The sequence below is a fragment of the Mixophyes fleayi genome, chromosome 7, assembly GCF_038048845.1.
Source record: "Mixophyes fleayi isolate aMixFle1 chromosome 7, aMixFle1.hap1, whole genome shotgun sequence".
Lineage (NCBI taxonomy): Eukaryota > Metazoa > Chordata > Amphibia > Anura > Limnodynastidae > Mixophyes > Mixophyes fleayi.
Genome location: NC_134408.1, coordinates 87,463,213 through 87,483,745, shown reverse-complemented (window position 1 = coordinate 87,483,745; position 20,533 = coordinate 87,463,213). Strand labels below are relative to the sequence as shown.

The window sequence follows — 20,533 nt, the reverse complement described above, 5'->3', positions numbered from 1 at the left end:
GGTACAGAAGGTATGTGCAAGCTGGTAAGAGTATATTGGGGTGCACCAGATATTTCGTCTCAAGCTAGTAGGACGGCAACGTCCTATCTTGATTAAGAGAATGTCAGGAAAATGATACCAATAGAGCCATCCCATATCCCTCCTGCTGATGGGTTTTCCTCCAGGTAAAACAAATACACGTCATCCAATTACCACCATGCAGGATCCTCAAGTATACACTGGTGTACCAATGAAATATGTCTGGGTAAAGGTATATTGAAATGTGTCTAATGTATTACTGTGTCATACTCAAAGCTTTTTTTCTTCAATGTGATAGTCCTAGAGTTATAATAGATGATAGGGGTATTCATGTTATTAATAACAGATGTATAATGTATGAGTAGTGGTAACAAATCAAATACTTTCAATTAGCCATAAACCAGTGTGAACATAAAGTAACGGTACTCGGTAGAACGAATTGAATAGAATAAGAGTTGGAACTTGATTGAAGAGACTGATAGCTTCGGCCACTAGTCCTTTCCTGCTACCAAAAGATCACTCCTGGGCAGACTCTTAACCTGTCAGTTTTTGAAATGTTCTTGACCCCTCGTGAGATGAGATTGTAACTGGGAGGCTAGGTTAGACCTTGAGAGAAGGTAAATAGTGAGACAGCAACCGAGAACGTCCAAAACACTGTTTCCTGAAAAGTCACACTAACTGTCAGGATGTTGGTTCGGGAGAGTAAGTTGTGGAGCAATAATTTCTTAGGCTCAGGTTATTTGACAAACAGGTACCAGGTGTAGGCTACCAGCATCACGGCTTCAAGGGTAGCAGAGACACGCTGGTGCCCATTCCACCCACTGCAGAGGGGCCAACACTCAGAGACGGGTCCAAGGGTACTCATGAGTCTGTTTTGGAAGGCCTCGAATGCAGTTAGTAGCACCTGAGCCAAAAGCTAAGACAGTTGTCCAGCATGAAGTTGTAGTTTTCCTGTTTTGTGTTCTCTCATTTCATTCTCTTCTCAGGACGGTTAATTCTTTTGATTATTAGCAGGTGACAGAGGCTGGTTCAGGTAATGATAAGGAGGTATTGGGGATGAAGGAGAAGTTAGTAGCATAATCGGTCCAGCCAATTACTCTATTCAATTCAGGGGTAAAGGAAAATTTGGAAACCTTGGAGAAAGTGCGAGGGGCTATTGTCTGAGTAGCATTACGTCCGTAAGTACGGTGACCCCATAGTTAAAAAAAGAGATACACCCAGCGATGCCAGTCCAGTAATATTCGGACTTGAGCAGGCATCCTTGAGAATGATTATCATTCTTGGGAGGGTAAGGTTTTAGACCAAACAAAGTGCTGGGCGTGCTCTCACATACCTCAGTGATTATATCAAGTGGGACTAGTTCTCTTCCCACTAAATATTCTTGGGGTACCCGAACTATGGGTGGGAGGTCACTAGGGGAAAAAGTACGACACCTAGTTCCCTTAGTCTGAAGTCTCCCAATGTTTTGCAAGCCGATCACTGTTAAATCTGAGTATCGGGAGACTGGGAAGAATGAACAGACAATAGCCTGCCCACAAGTGTTGATGAAAAGAACTGATGACATTATTAGAAGTGTGTATATTAACGCAAGCTGAAGGAGATTGTATATGACATTATTGATAGACATAGGATGATGCTATCGATGAACATGAAGTGTTTAAATGTATTCTGAGCTTAAAGACATGCGTTGGACAGAAGAACCTGTTAAACTTGAAGAACTGTAGTAGAGTATTCTGTATAGCTGATACATGTTCTATTGTACCTTGTACCTTTCAAAATAATGTATTACCTGTTTTATTGCACCCTTGAGGGGCATACAAAAGGTTATCTCCAAGCTCCAGAAATGTACGGTCTATAGTAAAAGAAGAAATCGTTTTGAGGATTAAGACTCTCTCTTATGATAACTTGTTTAGATCTACACACAGCGTGGTCATACACCAAGGGGGACTTGTATTACATAACAATGAAACGTGGTACTGGGATCCTGCATATAACATCTTGAAGGTGATAGCTTATTATACTATCAAAGGGTGGAACTGTCGAAGTCGTATAATTGGATGAACGAAAGTATATTGGTTAATATTGTTTTGCCGTGCGATTGCGATGCGTACGCCACGTAACACAGATCCGTACGTCACCTAACACAGCGCGTGGTGCGATCGCACGGTAAAATACGCACGTACACACTCGCATTACAACATTTAGTTATTTATATAATTCATATTCATATTGGTTCCGTTACACTGTAATTTATGAGCAGATAGCATTTGGTTTATTATTAGTTTATATAATAAGATTATATGTGCACTTCAGTGATATATATGGTTCAGGTTGTGGGAAAGGTGGCATGTCTGGTATCACACTGAAACCCTATTCATCGGCAGCTGTCCGGTGCAGTCGGTGAAGAGATCGCACATTGCATACTTTAGTTATTGATATTAGCGAATAAACCTTTGTATGATGCTGGCCATGAAAGGAGCAGACCCCGTAGAGGGACGACCCCCACCTTTGGATTCCTTAGATTGAATCAGCCTATGACCTGTTTGCCATGGAGACACCCTTTGTCTGGACCTATAGAAGCAAGCTACGTCATTTGCATTGTTCTCTGTAACACTGAATGAATATATATGATCACAGCTGCGCTGCCAGCCAGTCTACTCTGACCACAGTTATCTAACAGATATACTGTTCCATTGGGACCCATGGAAGCGCAGCGATTGCAGCGGTATGTATGCATGTATCTTTCGGTATTGGCTGTGCTGTACTGTACTGTATTATTTAATAATTTATTGAACTGTTAACTTTTTACATCTGCTAAAATAAATCACTTTGTGCTTTAGAAACACATACAATTGATTGGGCAATGCTTATTTGAAAACAATAGAATTACTTTAATATGACATTGATGGCATTTCATCGTCTATGTCATGACTAGTGGCAGCAGCTTTAGCATTAGGAGGAAGTGGTTCTTGATCTTTCCCTACTTTATCCTCCAAATATTTGTTCTCCATTATATGCAGCACAAGAGAGCGTACCCCTAAACCACACAAACTCAGCAAAGCCTTTAAAAATTATATGCGGCACAGGAGAGTACCAATGGACTTATACGGCAGGATCAGTGAACTTATATAGCAGTGCCAGTGGACTTATACGGCAGGATCAGTGGACTTAAACAGCAGTACCACTGGACTTATACGGCAGGATCAGTGAACTTATATAGCAGTACCACTGGACTTATACGGCAGGATCAGTGTACTTAAACAGCAGTACCACTGGACTTATACGGCAGGATCAGTGGACTCAAACAGCAGTAACACTGGACTTATATGGCAGGATCAGTGGACTTATATAGCAGTACCACTGGACTTATACGGCAGGATCAGTGAACTTATATAGCAGTACCACTGGACTTATACGGCAGGATCAGTGAACTTATATAGCAGTACCACTGGACTTATACGGCAGGATCAGTGAACTTATATAGCAGTACCACTGGACTTATATGGCAGGATCAGTGGACTTATATAGCAGTACCACTGGACTTATACGGCAGGATCAGTGGACTTAAACAGCAGTACCACTGGACTTATACGGCAGGATCAGTGAACTTATATAGCAGTACCACTGGACTTATACGGCAGGATCAGTGGACTTATATAGCATTACCACTGGACTTATACGGTAGGATCAGTGGACTTATACAGCAGCACAGCACAGGACAGCACCACTGGATTTAAATGGCTGTACCACTGGACTGGACACAGGACAGCACCACTGGAATTATGGCAGCACCACCACTGGACTGAGCAGGACAGAGCACAGGACAGCACCACTGGACTGAGCAGTATAGCACCACTGGACTGAGCAGGACAGAGCACAGGACAGCACCACTGGACTGAGCAGGACAGAGCACATGACAGCACCACTAATGAGCAGGACAGAGGACACCACTAACACACCCTCCCTCTTCCCTCTCCAATGCCCGAGTAAAGATGGCGGCGGCAAGCGGGGGAATAATATGAATCCGGATCTCGCGAGATCCGACGGCGGGATGATGACGTTTTGCCTCGTTCTGAGTTTTGCGATCGGCGGGAATACCCGAACAGTGCTCGGATCAGGCTCGGATCGGCACTGTTCGGGGGTGTTCGGATTTCGAAAATCCAAACCCGCTCACCCCTAGTATACAGAGATATTCTGTATGTTCACATGCACATTCGCTGCCAAATTTTTGCCATATGTCTAGCCACAGCTCAGATTACTAAAACTAAATGCAAACCATAACATCACACACATGAACTTAATATGATGACTTGAAAATACACCATTGCATCTGCTACAGGACAATAATATAAACTTGAAGTGTGCAAATTCTTGAAAGATCTGCATCAATAAACATGGCAAAAACCATTCAAGATCTGTTGTAACTGTGGCTGGATCACCTATAAAGGAGTTATTGTAATAATATATTTAAATTATTAGCACAGTGTGCCAATTTATATTTTTGCAAATGTACTGATTCTTGATACTGTGCATTAGAAATGTACTTATGTTATTATATTGTGTTATATTTCTGTGTAGGAATTGCATTCATTTCTGATGTATATGTGTGATGCAATGAGCATTTATTTGAGGAGTCTGTTGTGTAGCTTTGAAAGGAAGTCCTCATTAAGGCTAATTAAGTATATTCATGTGAATAACCAACATGTCCTTTTTAGTCAAAATGCACCACAGGAGGTCATTACTGGTGTTCCGGAGTGGTCTTTTGTCCAGAGTGTTAGAACCTGTCTGAACATTGTAAACAGCATGTGATGTAGGATATCACAGATAAGTGTAATCTTTGTTAAGTATAAATTGCCTTTAAATCCATGTTTGGGGAAACATATTGCATACTGATGCTAAAAATAACTCATACTTCTTGGGGCCAGCAAAGAGTTCAGGGGACTAGCTTACTCCTGCTAGGCTGTGTCCAAAACTGTATAAAACAGCACTGGTTTGTATTGAAATTTATCATTATTGTTCCATCTGATTTCCTGATCACTGGGACCTTCAACCAGTGTGGACTGTCAGGACACTGTAGCTAATAAACATCACTTGCTTCAAGATCCTGCTTTGAGAACTTATTCCCTGCTGTATTTCCTGTGACCTACAGATTAGACCCAAAACTAGTCCATTTCCAAATGTTCTGAGGTTTGGAATGGCTTTCCAGTACCACCGCTTTGCCCGCTACCCAGCAGCTTTGGCCAGTGTGATAGGTCAGGGGGGATCCATCCACAGCAACCCTGATCTTACTAGCTCAGGTACACCAGAAAGGGGGTACACTAGCAGCGACAGGTCCCCAGAAGGAATGCAGTTCTGGATGCCGTTAAAGAGTCCAGTGGTGGCAGCAGCTTAAGCCCTACTAATGCAGTTAGAGGTTGCAATTGGGATAAAGAAAGGGAACCATGGCAAAGTAAGTCCAGCCGGTTCCCAGCAACAACAGACAGAGTGGCATAGGTGGTCCATCCTGTAACAGTAACCATTGTGACCCTTCTTTTAGTTAGCACAAGAGGTAGGACTACTATCTGCTAGCCATTGTATCATTACTGTGGTCCTGAAAAGAAAGTATGTGTTAACAACAAATTAAAACACAAGCAACTAGTGAGCATATCCTTTTTTATAGCATGCAACAGGCGTTCCTGACCCAGAATGCAGTAACCACGCCAGTTCCACCCCTGCTAACATCGCCGCAAGGCATACGTTCCAGTATCCAGCTTTTGCGACTATATGGGAATGCAAATGTTTGCATTCTGTAGACCTCTGATATGCCCTCCCTAAGGACCTTCAAACATAACTGGCTCTGCTTTTTTCTGCTGTTTGAAGCTGATTTTGGCATAATTGCAAATTCTGTGCAGCTGTGTGAGAAGCACTGATAGCTGTTCTGTTATTAGGAAGCAGAATTATCTTAGCCATTAAAATATGTATTGGGCCTTTTTTCTAACCCTTTCTAATTTGTGACTTTGTTCTCCTTTCAAGTCCATGCAGAGCTGGGCTATAAAATTCAAACAGTTATTGACTTTACATTGGACAGCAGGATTTTGGAGGCTATTTTATCCAGATGTCATGGATCAGAGCCACAGACGGGTTTAGAAAATATTAAAAAATCCATAAATATATTATCAGTGTGTTTTTAATAAGTTGCCCTGTGAACAATATGATTGACTCATTCGTCGAACTACTTTGATTCACTTATCTGTGCTAATGTGGATAAAATATAAAATGATTGCACTAGGTATCTTTTTGCTGAATTATTATGTAACCATTTCTAATTTCAATTTTGTCCCACAAGTGCATGGCATTTATTAAGCTATTAACAGCCTATGCATTAAAATGAACGAAATTAAATTGAATGAAATAAAACATTATAATTTAACGCTGCTATTAATAATGATGTCTATAAACAAATAGATTTATTGCACTGTCGATGTGAAAAAAACAGTCATCTAATTTTCACTTAATGTAACATGTCCTCTTAGGAATCATACATATGGCCATTCTCTAAGAACTCATATACATGTACATTCTCTAAGGACTAGTGCAGGCCTGGCCAACCTGTGGCTCTCCATATGTGGTGAAACTACAGGCCCCAGCATGCTTTGCCAGTGGATAGCCAGTTGACAGCTGGCAGGGCATGCTGGGACTTGTAGCTTCACAGCATCTGGAGAGCCACAGGTTGGTCAGGCCTGTACTAGTACACATGGGCATTCTCTAAAGGTTTGCACACATAGGCATTCTCTAGGGACTATTACACAAGGACATACTCTACGGTCTAGTGGAGTTTTGGACCTTCATGATCTTCTAATTTCTGAAACAGCTCTAGGCACTCTCGAGCCTAGTTTCTTCTGGCTTGTAGACGATCTATAGGTGACCCTCCCCTGGCAAGGATTTGGCGGGCTTCACATAAAATTACAAGTAAATCTGGTTACGATCCTAATACTGCTTCGTGGTAAAATCCAGATTTTAGTGAACTGGTAAAAATGGGGCGAGATGAGGCCTAGCGCTCATAAAACATCCTTTACCTTGGGCAATTGCATGTAGACAGAGAATTACACTCCTTTAAACAACCTCATAAATTGTACAGATTACCTTGAAATTATTCCTTTAGATACTTGCAACTAGACAAGCCTTGGTCTCAGAGTTGTGGGGGGCCTAACCCGAATTCCCTTGCAGACTCCCTGCGGGTACAATTAGAGAGACTAGGCACAAAACACCAAATCTCATCTATCTATTCAAATCTCTTGGAAAAAGAGGGTATAGACAGACTTCAGAGATTACAACACACATGGGAAGCTGACCTAGAAGAGATTAATGATAAGGCTTGGGGAAATTTGCTGGAAAGTTCTTATCAAGTCACTGTCTCTGCCAGATTTCGTCAAATTTAATTTTTCTTCCTGCATAGGGCATAGTTCACTCCCCTCAAACTCTCCAGGTTTGATGAGAGACAGGTTGTTCTTTGCTTCAGATGTGGGAGTGCAGGAGAGGACTATTGGCATATGATATGGAGCTGCCTAGTGGTGTCCTCCTTTTGGCAGGAGGTGGGAAAATGTGTAATACAGTTGGATGTGGGAATATACTCCATTAATCAGAGATTATGTTTATTTGGCCCGGGTCTGGATAAAAATAAACATAGATTTATTAGATTATTTGTCACAACCCTGTTTATGTTAGCAAAAGTGATCATTGCCAGGAGATGGATGGCTCCGGATGGACTTATTCTAAAGGGCTGGATTGATAAATGATACAGTAGGACATGAACGGTTTATGTATAGTAGCCGTAATTTGATTAATAAATATGAGAAAATTTGTTACCGGTGGAGAATTTCTCCTTATGTTACGGATGGGCTGAGATAGGTAGATCTCTATTAGGAACTGTACCCTGGGCAGACATCTAGCAATTAATATTTTAATATTCAACATTATAGGTCTAAATACTTATTTTGAAAAGATGAATACTATTCTTGGTGACTAAAGACACTTCACGTACATTTTATTAAGATGTTTTCTTTATTTTTACATTGCATGTTTAATTACTAATATTTTCTAATTTACAAAATGATTAGATATTATAAGTTTAATTACGGTATATGACATTATTGCTATCTCTGCATGGATGTAGCTTTAGTTTATTGTTGTTAAGGTTTTTTAATAATATAAAAAATTTAAATAAAAATAATTTTAATGGAAAAAAAAACAAAAAAAAAAAGACAAACAAAGTACAAGGATATACATTTAGATATTAACAGGTGTTGTTTTTCAATGTCTTGTGTGTACTGTGCCTAAGTTACGGCCAATATACTGTTTGTTAAGCTATGACTATTAGACATGACAAACAAGCTATGCCTGCTGAGACATGCAAACTAGGGTAGTGTAATGTTCACATGGACTATTCCACGGTGATGCATATCCTACCCAGTGTCAGATATCTGTCAGATTTGAAAAGTCTAAGCTGGGCACATGCTACAGAAAATTTCTCCCCATGAGATATCTGTAACAATTTTTACCAAAGATTGAAAGTTCAGTTGAGCATGTCGATTCATGTGTACACACCTACAAAATTTACCTTCAGATCTGTGCTCTTAATCTGTCATAACCATCTGCTAAAAAGATTATGACTTTGTAAATGCCATAGAGATCTGCTGGTCCTGAGTGCATACACACTCCAGAGTTTAAAAAATCAAACGATACAATGTGCGTTTGTACAATAAAACATGATTGTGGGAGCATAAACACTAATGCGATAATGGGCCTAACAGTTATTTATCGCTTGATTGGCACAATACTTGGGTGAAAAACCTGCAGTGTTTACCCTGTTTAACAGTTTGGTGCTAGAGAGCACAATTAGTGCAGTTGGGAAATGACTGCCTTGTCCGACTGAATTTGCCATGAATCTAATGTTGGGTACACACTAGTGTTTTCAGCCAAGTACTGGGTCAATCAAACGATAAACTACTCTTTTGGCCCCATATTGCATTAGTGTGTACGCTCCAGCGATGAATGAGGATTGCTCCAAAGCACAAATCATTGTTTGATTTGATTGTTCAGCAGAACTATAAACTCATTCAGCTATGCAATGACGTTCTTCCAATCCTCCAGTGTATATGCACTCACAATCAGGATCTCCATAGAGTTTACAGAGTCATGATATTTTCAGCCAATGGTTATGACAGTTGAAGAGCACAGATCTGAAAGTAAATCTTTTGGAACATGTATAGTGTGTACATTTTTTTTTCCAGTCACTGGTACAATCATGGTAGATAGCACATTGGTTGGAAAATTCTGAAGTGTTTACCCAGCCTAAAAGCTAGATACACACTACAGTGATTTCAGCCGATTATTGGGTCAATCAGACAATAAGCGATAGTTTGGCCCGATATCGCATTAGCATGTACACTGAAATGATGAACGATTGTCATGTCAAAGCGCATGAAATCGTTGATCGAGATTTTCAAACTGACTTGAAAATCTCGTTCAGTAATGGAACAATGTTGTTCCAATTCTGCAGTGTGTATGCACTCACGATCAAGATCGCCATAGGGTTTACAGATATATGGGGGTATCCAATCAGATTCTAGTTACCATTATTTAGTACATTCAAAATGTAGAAAATGATAGCTAGAATCTAATTGGCTGCTATATGCAACATCTCCACTTTTCAAACCCACCGGAAACTTGCAGCTTGATAAATTTACCCCATGATCTTTTCAGCCAATGGTTATGACAGATGAAGAGCACAGATCTCAAGGTAAATCTTGTAAAACGTGTATAGTGTGTACACATGGATCAGCATGTTGATCGGGACTTTTTTTCTCAGTTGGTAAAATTGTTATAGATAACACATTGGGAGAAAATTTCTGCAGTGTGTAGCTAGCCTAATGCTTGACATCTTAACAATTCTTTTCGATGTTGATCAGGATCAGTAATCTTTTTGAGCCCAATTTGCAAACAATTGTGTGCATGGGCACCTTTAGGGCCATTTATCAGAACACGGGGAAAATTAAAATTTGAAGGGATACAATGACCACCTGATTACACTATGTAGATACATAGCAATTTGTTATCTTTGGCTTGAGTTCACAAACACCTTGTCTCAACACTTTATACCCCAAAATATGAATTTTGAGATAAGTCTATTAATCTGTCTGCACCACTAATTAACTAAACTGTGTTCAAATTGACAAACTTTACAATGTGTCACAAGAGATCAATGATTAGTAGCAATTAATTATTATTTAGTTTACTTTAAGCTACTTTATCCTGAGAATCAATATTTAAGACACTGGCAGTAAACATGTAACATTTTTAAACTGATTCACTTTATTCCCCTTCCCCAACCCCCAAAATATTTCTGCCTCAAGCTACCTTATTTATATATGAGGTTTACCAACACTGTGCGTTTCTCTCTCCTCTAAGTCTAAACTCCTACTACTGAGAGATGGTATCTGGATTTCAAAATCATCCACATACACTCAGTTGCCGCTTTATTAGGTGCACCTGTACACCTGCTTGTTAATTCAAGTATCTAATCAGCCAATTATGTAGCAGAAACTCAATGCCTGCTGACATAGTCAAGCAGTTCAGCTGTTGTTCAGACCAGACACCTGAATGGGGAAGAAATGTGATCTAACTGACTTTGTAATGATTTTTAGCGCCATAAGGGGTGATCTGAGTATCTCAGACACTGCTTGATTTCCTTTTATTTTTACGCACAGCAGTCTCTAAAGTTTACAGAGAATGGTGCGTAAAACCAAAATCATCCAGTAGGCAGCAGTTCTGTGGGTGAAAACGCCTTGTTAATAAGAGAGGTCAGAATAGAATGGCTGGCTCCAGCTAACAGGAAGGCCACAGCAACGTAACTAACCATGCCTTAGAACAGTGGTATGCAGAAGGCTGTCTATGAATGCACAGCAAGTTAAACCTTCAAGTGAATGAGCTACAGCAGCAGAAGACCACACCAGCAAAGTTGAAATGACACCTATTAAAATCATATTTGTCTCTGTAAAGGTTTCCATTATAAAATTCCATAGAAACTGTGTGCTTGCCCCTAATGATTACAACCTACCTTTAAGCAACCAGATTGGGAATTTAAAATTCTATTACACATTGACTGAAAATGGTATAATTTTATCCTACTGAAGGAGCTAACACACTTATACACAATATAATCATAATTAAAAATAAATTTCAATCTTCATATTTTATAGTTCAGATAATATTTTTAGAGTGATGCAGGATTGGGCTTCACTACAAGGATGTGATTGACAGAAAGACGTCTGCACAAAGGCTGCCATTCACTGAGGTCTAAAACTCATGCAATCCATTACTGCTAGAGATGACGGGCTAATGCAATAAAGGCTCTGAAAAGACCAATGATCATATAGGTTCTGTTGGCAAATGAGAAGGGAAGACCAATAGGTCAAATGACTTATGTATTCCTTTGACAGAAAAACTATACTGATTATTCTATGTTTGTTGAGAGTAAGTCTTAAGCTCAGACATATGTTCCTTGGTACCACTCACCAATCTCGTTGACTTCAATCTCTTTCTGTCCAATGAAGTACCAAACACAGGCCATCCAGTGGGCAAGTAATGCAAACATAGACATGAGAAGGGTCAGTACCACTGCACTGTACTGCGAATAGCGATCCAGCTTTTGGAGTAAACGGAGAAGTCGCAATAGACGGACTGTCTTCAACAGATGAACTCCAAAATACTGAGGAAGACAACAAGATTGAGACTTTATGGCAGCATTTAAAGGAATATAACATGGAGTTAGCGGCAGAGTATTCAAGTACAGCCCATTATTCTATTGTGGTTCGGTTTTTATTACTTAGGTCTTTAAGGGAACACAATGAAATCTGAAAATGTCAGAAGTCAGAAATTGGAAACTATGGGCCTGATGCAGAGTGAGTACTATGCCAGTTTGTTTTAACATATTTTGTGTGAAATTGCTCTGCTCATGCCCAGAAACGTTGGCACATGCATATGCGCCTATGAAGATTTTCGTGATTCTGGAGAGGCGGGATGGGAGAGGGAGTGGCCATTCTTACATGGGCCAAGTACAGTAAAGGCATGTTCATGCAACTGCAAACAGATGCAGACCAGGACACAATGCACATAGGGGATAACTTTCTGGCCTCATCCCTCTATCAGAAAAGGAAGCGTATGGATTTTTAGAGCTATGTAAAGTCTTCATGCTGTTCCAGAGTTTTACCTGTTATATCTGGGAACAGATAAGTGTTTATGTCAAGTCTATTTGTCCCATAGATTGTAAGCTTGCGAGCAGGGCCCTCTTACCTGTATGTCTGTCTCTATTACCTAGTATTTTTTATTACTATTTGATTCCAATTGTAAAGCGCTACAGGATTTGCTGGCGCTATATAAATAAATGTTGTTGTTGATGATGATGATGATGTACATGCAATATTTTTAGATTTTGTTATGAATAAATGTTTCTAAGGATATCACACTATGTTTTTTCCTATATAATTTTTTTTGTGGAAATCACCAATATATGTAACAAAGTTTACCAAAGAAGATTTCTGGAGCTACAAAGAAGTCCTAATTATGATGAGATATGCACTTTTGGATTTAAATGTTGGTATGTTAGAAATTTCTACTTTAATCACTGGTGAATAGTGGAGTGATTTGTCACAAATCTTTGGTGGTGTTAAAGGATATACATAAATGGTTCTTGGAAATGTGCTACAAAAACAAGATTTTCTGGTACTTATTAAGCACATGGTGTTGAAAAAAGCAATATTGCTCTATTATGTGTTTTTTCTATTGGTTCTATGTGATCATCTCTCGGTATACGAAGCAAAGATTTAGGAGACACAGTGGAGCATCATTATTACAGATGAGCGTATTCTGATTATCTCTGTAGTATGTGTGCTTTTACTGGAGGCAACATTTTCTTTCTTATTTTATTCACAGAGCATATATGCTAGTCCAAGCCGTATTATTTATGGGTGGTCAAGGGTTGGTGCAAATAGTGGATGATGATGATAATGGTTGCCAGAAATAGCAAACCGCTTGTGATTGGCTGTTTGTTATTGGTCCACTGACCCTGATAGGTGCTTTCCACGTTGCATGTGCATATATTATGTGTTTGTGTGAGTGTTTAAACAAGTTTTTTATGTATGACTGGGAATTGTTTATCTTGTATAACAAAGTTATGAAGTTTTATTGATGCCATATAGTTAATCCATATTTTGCAAACAAAACAAATGGTTATCAACATGTGTGTAAATGTATGTGCTGTGTGTCTCGTGTAAACCGGCAGCATATGCTACTGGTACAGACTTGTACATATCTTGCAGCTTTATGTATGTCCGCAATTGTGGCTTTTTTAGTGAGCGCAATTTCACCTGCGATTTGGGGCACAATTGTGATGTGAGCAACTCCCAGCATCAGGCTCTATATCTAAGGTCAGTGACAGAAAAAGCTGCAGCTTTGAATATTGCAACTGTGAGTTAATGTACATGCTTACTGGACTTCCATTATTTCATTTCTATTTTTCTCTCTTTTCTTAGGGTATGTTTGTTTTCAAGCAATAAATGACTTAGTACAATCTAGAATGCTCTTAATAGCCATGAAAATGTACAGTTTGTATGGAGGTAGAAAAGACCTCACCAAAGATCAGCAGGTCTACTTACCACATTGACACTAAATGCATAGAGCAGATCAAAGGGAAGGGCAGCAATGAGGTCCACAAAGAACCATGTGGTTGCATAGTGCACACAAATAGAGCGGGGGTCGTACACCACCTGACCAGACTTGCTGACGTATGTTGTCCGAAAATTCAACAAAATATCTAGAGAGAGAGAGAGAGAGAGAGAGAGAGAGAGAGAGAGAGAGAAAGTGATTAAGATCAGGAGAAACAATGGAAAAAAAATCCAGATATTTTGGTCTCTTAAATGTATGCCAACGTACTTCTGGATGGACACCTACAATACAATATGTCAGAGTTCTCTGCTGCAGCTACTGCTTTGAATACATTTCAAGATGTCATTGTTATTTCTCAACACTTACTACCTTATAATTTGACCCACATGCTATCAAATATTTGACACATTTCTTATCCCAAAGTCATTTTCTTCCTCCCACTGATTTCTTAAAATGTAGTTTGGCTCAATAAATAATTGAAAAGATGTCTGCATATGAAACACGGGCTCTGCCATTAGCCCATCTGTGAATATCGACAGGGAAACCTTCAATACATTCTTCTCCCCAGGACATTGGTTCCACAGGTCACTTAAATATTTAGATACAGTATTTTTTGTGAATGAACATTTACTCGAGACTAACCCAGCTCTTAAACTGACAAGCTAAAAGGACAGCTCAACAGGGATCCAGTATGCCCATGGAACAGATATTTAATACATGATAATGTTGTTTGTTTTTACGGAATAGAGTAAAATGAATAGGCTTTTTAATTTTCATTGGGAGAGATGCCCAGGACTTGATAAACATCCAAACACACTTTTGGATGTATTATATAAAGGCAGTTGTTGTAAGAATATGCATAACACATACATCTATTTTCAAGGACTGCCAACAACATAGTTCCCACTGTCAGAGTATGCATTACCTTCTGCACAATGTATTATTAATTTATTCTGGCAGCAAAACATTTACTTTGATTGTGAATTTTGAGTTACTTTTAGGATTTAGCGAATTCTAAGAGACAACACAGAAATTATATACTTTTTGTTATATTTGGAAGCAAAATGTGAGTCCTCTGTAAGCAGGACAATTTATTTTCCTTGAGGAATAAATACAGTTTTGTTTTTTTTGCTTTTAATTATTATTGATTAAACTTGTATATGGTTTTTATTTAGCATCAAGACAGCCAGCACATAAGGCAATTTATAGGTAAGTGCTAAGGGAATTTAAAAGTGTCTGGAAGACACAAGCCCAATCCTCTTCCTCAGATCAGAAATATTGAATGGGCTGATACAAATCCGAAAAAAAGAAACCAAATAAATGCACTACATGATAATTTGTAGCTCTGCAGAACCCTTGCTTTGACTTCTCCTTTGCAGAGCTGTATGACTTCTTGCACAAATCAATAACTTGTACACTATGAAAGGTGAAACGTCCATTAGATCACTTGTTCAAATGGTTTATTGGAAAATATATAAAATATCTTGCAAATATATTAAATACATAAAATAAAATGTCTCAGGTTAACCAAGTAAAGAAGCATCCTTACCCGGTTATCCTGGGACATGGTGGGGAAGGCAGGTGCAAGTTTTCCAAAGTTTGTTTGTAAAACAAATTTGTAAGTGCAATTTATTTAATATATTTTACATTTAAACTGAAAAAGTGCTTAATCTATTGGAATTTTTACCTATATTTACCTATATTGTTAGCTTATGCAAGAAGTTCAACTATGTGGCAGTGATGGAAGGAGAGAATCAACTAGTTCCTCCAATACTGGTGGTGCTGCTGATACAGTCTGATCCTGGCAATGAGTGTATTCAGACTTTGAAAAAAAGAGGAGGAGAAAGAAGGAGAATGACAACTCCACCCCCCAATTGCAGGTTCCCATCACATAGGATTACTGGGGCTCAAGGAACGCTTTCTATGGTGCTGATCGTGGGGCCTGTGGTCTGTTCCATTGAAGTGGAGGAAAGCGGGAGCCTATGACATGCAATTGAAGCAGAAGAAAAATTAGGCTGAAATCAGTGACCTGGGCCAGGTAAGTAGCTACTATGGCTGGAACCCTAAAGTTTTAGGTACAGGTAGGCTGAGACAATGTGATTTATTTTTTTCTTTTATACTGCTAGTGAGATTTTAACACTAATGGGCGGTGGACAGTGGATGAGTCCCCAGTGAGAATGATCTATCTTATAGTGACAGGACTTCATGCATCAGCAAGGACTTTCCAGACTACTATCACTTTGTATTCCTGAAAACGCCCTGCTGCTGGATTAAGCAGCACCACTCACATAACCAATGTGTGCATTACACTCACTAGTGCGCTGACTTTGCTCCACCCATCAGTGGAATGCTTTAGCTACTTCTGTGTTAGCAGGCTCCGCCTAATGTTGCTGTGACACTGCCTACCATGGCGGATTGCATTGGTCTCACCTATCACTGATGGCCAGGGCCGGATTTACCGCTAGGCAACCTAGGCACCCGCCTAGGGCCTAGCGGCTCTCGGGGGGCACAGCTGGGGGGGACAGGAGCAATTGAAAAAAAAAAATTCAGCCCCTCCCCCGACTCGCGGCACCCCCCCGCACGGGTTGGGGGAGGGGGGGGGGTCGGGTGCCGCGAATCGGGGGAGGGGGGGTCGGGTGCCACGAATCGGGGGAGGGGGGGTCGGGTGCCGCAAATCGGGTCCCGGCAGCCTCTTCTCCTCTCAGTGTCTCAGTGATAGAGAGAGGAGGAGAGGCTGCCGGGACCCAATTTTTTTTTAAAATCTGGACTGACCGAGGAGGAGCAGCGCACCGGAGAAGAAAGGCAATAGAAAGGTAAGTAAAACAACGGATGGACAGAGGTGGTGATGGTGAAGGGGCACAGAAGTGGTGATGGGCACAGAGGTGGTGATGGGCACAGAGGTGGTGATGGTGAAGGGCACAGAGATGGTGATTGGCACAGAAGTGGTGATGGTGATTGGCACAGATGTGGTGATGGTGAAGGGCACAGAGGTGGTGATGGTGAAGGGGCACAGAATTGGTGATAGTGATTGGCACCGAGGTGGTGAAGGGGCACAGAATTGGTGATGGGGCACAGAATTGGTGATGGTGATTGGCACAGAGGTGGTGATGGGCACAGAGGTGGTGATGGTGAAGGGCACAGAGGTGGTGATGGTGAAGAGGCACAGAGGTGGTGATGGGCACAGAGGTGGTGATGGTGAAGAGGCACAGAGGTGGTGATGGTGATTGGCACAGAAGTGGTGATGGTGAAGGGCACAGAGGTGGTGATGGTGAAGAGGCACAGAGGTGGTGATGGGCACAGAGGTGGTGATGGTGAAGGGCACAGAGGTGCTGATTGTGAAGGGGCACAGAATTGGTGATGGTGATTGGCACAGAAGTGGTGATGGTGATTGGCACAGAAGTGGTGATGGTGAAGGGCACAGAGGTGGTGATGGTGAAGAGGCACAGAGGTGGTGATGGGCACAGAGGTGGTGATGGTGAAGGGCACAGAGATGGTGATTGGCACAGAAGTGGTGATGGTGATTGGCACAGAAGTGGTGATGTGAAGGGCACAGAGGTGGTGATGGTGAAGGGCACAGAGGTGGTGATGGTGATGGTGATTGGCACAGAGGTGGTGATGGGCACAGAGGTGGTGATGGTGATTGGCACAGAGGTGGTGATGGTGATGGGCACAGAGGTGATGGTGAAAGGGCACATGTGATATTGTAAAATGGCAAAAGTGACAATGAAGGGGCACAGTGTGATGATAGAGGGACAAAAGTGACAAGAGCACATACTTGGATGGTGATTGGCACAGAAGTGGTGATGGTGATTGGCACAGATGTGGTGATGGTGAAGGGCACAGAGGTGGTGATGGTGAAGGGGCACAGAATTGGTGATAGTGATTGGCACCGAGGTGGTGAAGGGGCACAGAATTGGTGATGGGGCACAGAATTGGTGATGGTGATTGGCACAGAGGTGGTGATGGGCACAGAGGTGGTGATGGTGAAGGGCACAGAGGTGCTGATTGTGAAGGGGCACAGAATTGGTGATGGTGATTGGCACAGAGGTGGTGATGGTGATTGGCACAGAGGTGGTGATGGTGAAGGGCACAGAGGTGGTGATGGTGAAGAGGCACAGAGGTGGTGATGGGCACAGAGGTGGTGATGGTGAAGAGGCACAGAGGTGGTGATGGTGATTGGCACAGAAGTGGTGATGGTGAAGGGCACAGAGGTGGTGATGGTGAAGAGGCACAGAGGTGGTGATGGGCACAGAGGTGGTGATGGTGAAGGGCACAGAGGTGCTGATTGTGAAGGGGCACAGAATTGGTGATGGTGATTGGCACAGAAGTGGTGATGGTGATTGGCACAGAAGTGGTGATGGTGAAGGGCACAGAGGTGGTGATGGTGAAGAGGCACAGAGGTGGTGATGGGCACAGAGGTGGTGATGGTGAAGGGCACAGAGATGGTGATTGGCACAGAAGTGGTGATGGTGATTGGCACAGAAGTGGTGATGTGAAGGGCACAGAGGTGGTGATGGTGAAGGGCACAGAGGTGGTGATGGTGATGGTGATTGGCACAGAGGTGGTGATGGGCACAGAGGTGGTGATGGTGATTGGCACAGAGGTGGTGATGGTGATGGGCACAGAGGTGATGGTGAAAGGGCACATGTGATATTGTAAAATGGCAAAAGTGACAATGAAGGGGCACAGTGTGATGATAGAGGGACAAAAGTGACAAGAGCACATACTTGGAATTATGCGTATTATTTTTGCAAACAACTTAAGTAAGTATTTTTGCCCTGACTTCAATATTTATTAAGTTGTTTTGACCCAACTACTTAAAAAAACGGGACTGCTTGGTAATTATTTAGGGGTGCCTTTTTCTGCAGCAGGGTGGCCTTGCTCTTTTCACATGTTAGGTACGCCCCCAAAGATGCAAGCCACGCCCTCACCTCCTTTGGCGGTGGCACATACTTTCATATCTACTTAACTATAGGGGTATATGGTAGGCTGCAAAAATATAGTGCTATGGATTGTTTCAGGGAGGGGGCCCAAAAACTTTATCCTGCCTAGGGCCCTATGAGGTCTAAATCTGGCTCTGCTGATGGTTAGCTATAAAAGTGTGCCAAAACATGCTTACTTTTGTTTTAGCTCTGTCTACAGTTAATTTTGTACCCCCTACATGAGGCTACTTTCAGAATGTTTTCTAGGGACACTTTAAATTCCCAATCTCCCCTGGCTGTGCCACAGAATTGCGAAGATGGGAATGGGCCAAAGGAGTGCACTCATTTCTAATTAGTACCATGCAATGCTAAGACACATTACACAACAATGACCAAAATCCACCCAATCATCTGCCCCATGATCATACCAAGCATAAAAAGGATCTCAACAAAGATGTCGCTAACACTTGGTGGGCTCCGAAATGAGGAGCTGTCATCTCGATTGATGGCGAAGCAGACATTGTAAGGGACTGTCACAGCAACGTAGAAAGTGGCCAAAAGGATCAGCCAGTCCCAGCCAGCTTTAAAAGTGCCATAGTGTAGTAGAATGAAGCGTGACTTCTGGATTGCAGCAACCTTGTATTCTGGAATTGTGCATTTCTCACCGAACACGTTCTGCAGAACACAAAAGAAAACAAGTCAAACCCTTGAAACTGTGAACATGATAGTAAAAAATATGTTCAGATTTATAGGCAGAGAATGAATATTCATACATCTTAAAATCCATTTTCTCAAACAAAGCATAACAAGCATTAGACATGAACCATGGGAGACAAAAGAGATAAGTTTAATGCGGTAACTCCTAAACCTAAGGCAGGACTTGATCCTTTGGTCGCTAATGACTGTGGTGTTGTACTTGTAATACCGTACTCCCATTAGAAGTGCTGCTTACCTTAGACTTCTGCTGTTCCAGCAGCTTAGCAGTTAATTAACTCCTCGTGCACTGTTCAGCAATTAACAGACTGCACCTGTTATTTGGCTTTCCTCATAATCAGGGACAGATCATTGTTGAACTTATTCTGTTCCACAGTTGTAATTCTGCTATTCTGGTCCTGTTCCACTTTCCGGGTATCCCGATACCAGTCTGCTATCTGAAGTCCTGACACTTTGTCATTTGTGTGTCACCATGAGTCCACACATTCTGCCAGTTTTCTAAACCTTGCCCATGAGGATTGCATCTCTGTGTATGATCTTGAATTGTATGACAATTCTCCATCTCTTATTCCTTTGGCTTTGCTTATTTCGTTCACACCACATTCTAGTACCAAAGGGACAGCCTTTTCTGCTCATTTATACTTGATTGTGCTGTTGATGTTGGTTTGGAGAATACCTGTGTGCAGTCTTTGGCTACTGTTACTCTGTTACCAGTGTACAATTTTCAGCTACAGTTACAGTGCTACCAGTGTAAAATCATCAGCTACTGTGACTTTTCCACCAGTGAGTAATCCTCAGATACTCTGACTTTGCTACTAGTATGTAAACCTCAACTACTGTGACTTTGTTACCCATGTACAATTCTCAATTCCTGTAACCCTACTACCAGTCTGCAATCCTCAACTCTTGTGATTCTGTTTTCAGTGTGTTATATTGTACTACTAATGTGCAATCCTCAGCTCCTGTGAATCTGTTACCTTTGTGCAATACTGACTTTACAGCCTAAAAGACTACAATCATGGTCTAATGATGCATGTCCTCAGTTCAATAAAGATTGCTATATTGTCATCATCCTCTGACTGGTGACATAATCCTTCACACATCCTCAACAACTGTGGTGCAGTGGTCAGCATTGCTACCTCACAGTGCTGGGGTAATGAGATTTGATTCTCACCAGC

The 20,533-nt window shown here is 41.3% G+C and overlaps 1 protein-coding gene across 3 annotated transcripts in view; it reads right to left on the bottom strand.

Annotated features, from left to right (window-relative positions):
• The window catches only part of LOC142097853 (voltage-gated delayed rectifier potassium channel KCNH8-like), a 512,774-nt gene that overhangs the window by 117,641 nt on the left and 374,600 nt on the right, over positions 1–20,533 (bottom strand). For all 3 annotated transcript variants that reach the window (XM_075180059.1, XM_075180060.1, XM_075180061.1), the window contains 3 exons: positions 19,070–19,316; positions 13,710–13,867; positions 11,572–11,764 (listed from right to left, as the gene is read on the bottom strand). In XM_075180059.1, the coding sequence (XP_075036160.1) occupies positions 11,572–11,764; positions 13,710–13,867; positions 19,070–19,316 (598 nt within the window). The remainder of the gene's footprint in view (positions 1–11,571; positions 11,765–13,709; positions 13,868–19,069; positions 19,317–20,533) is intronic.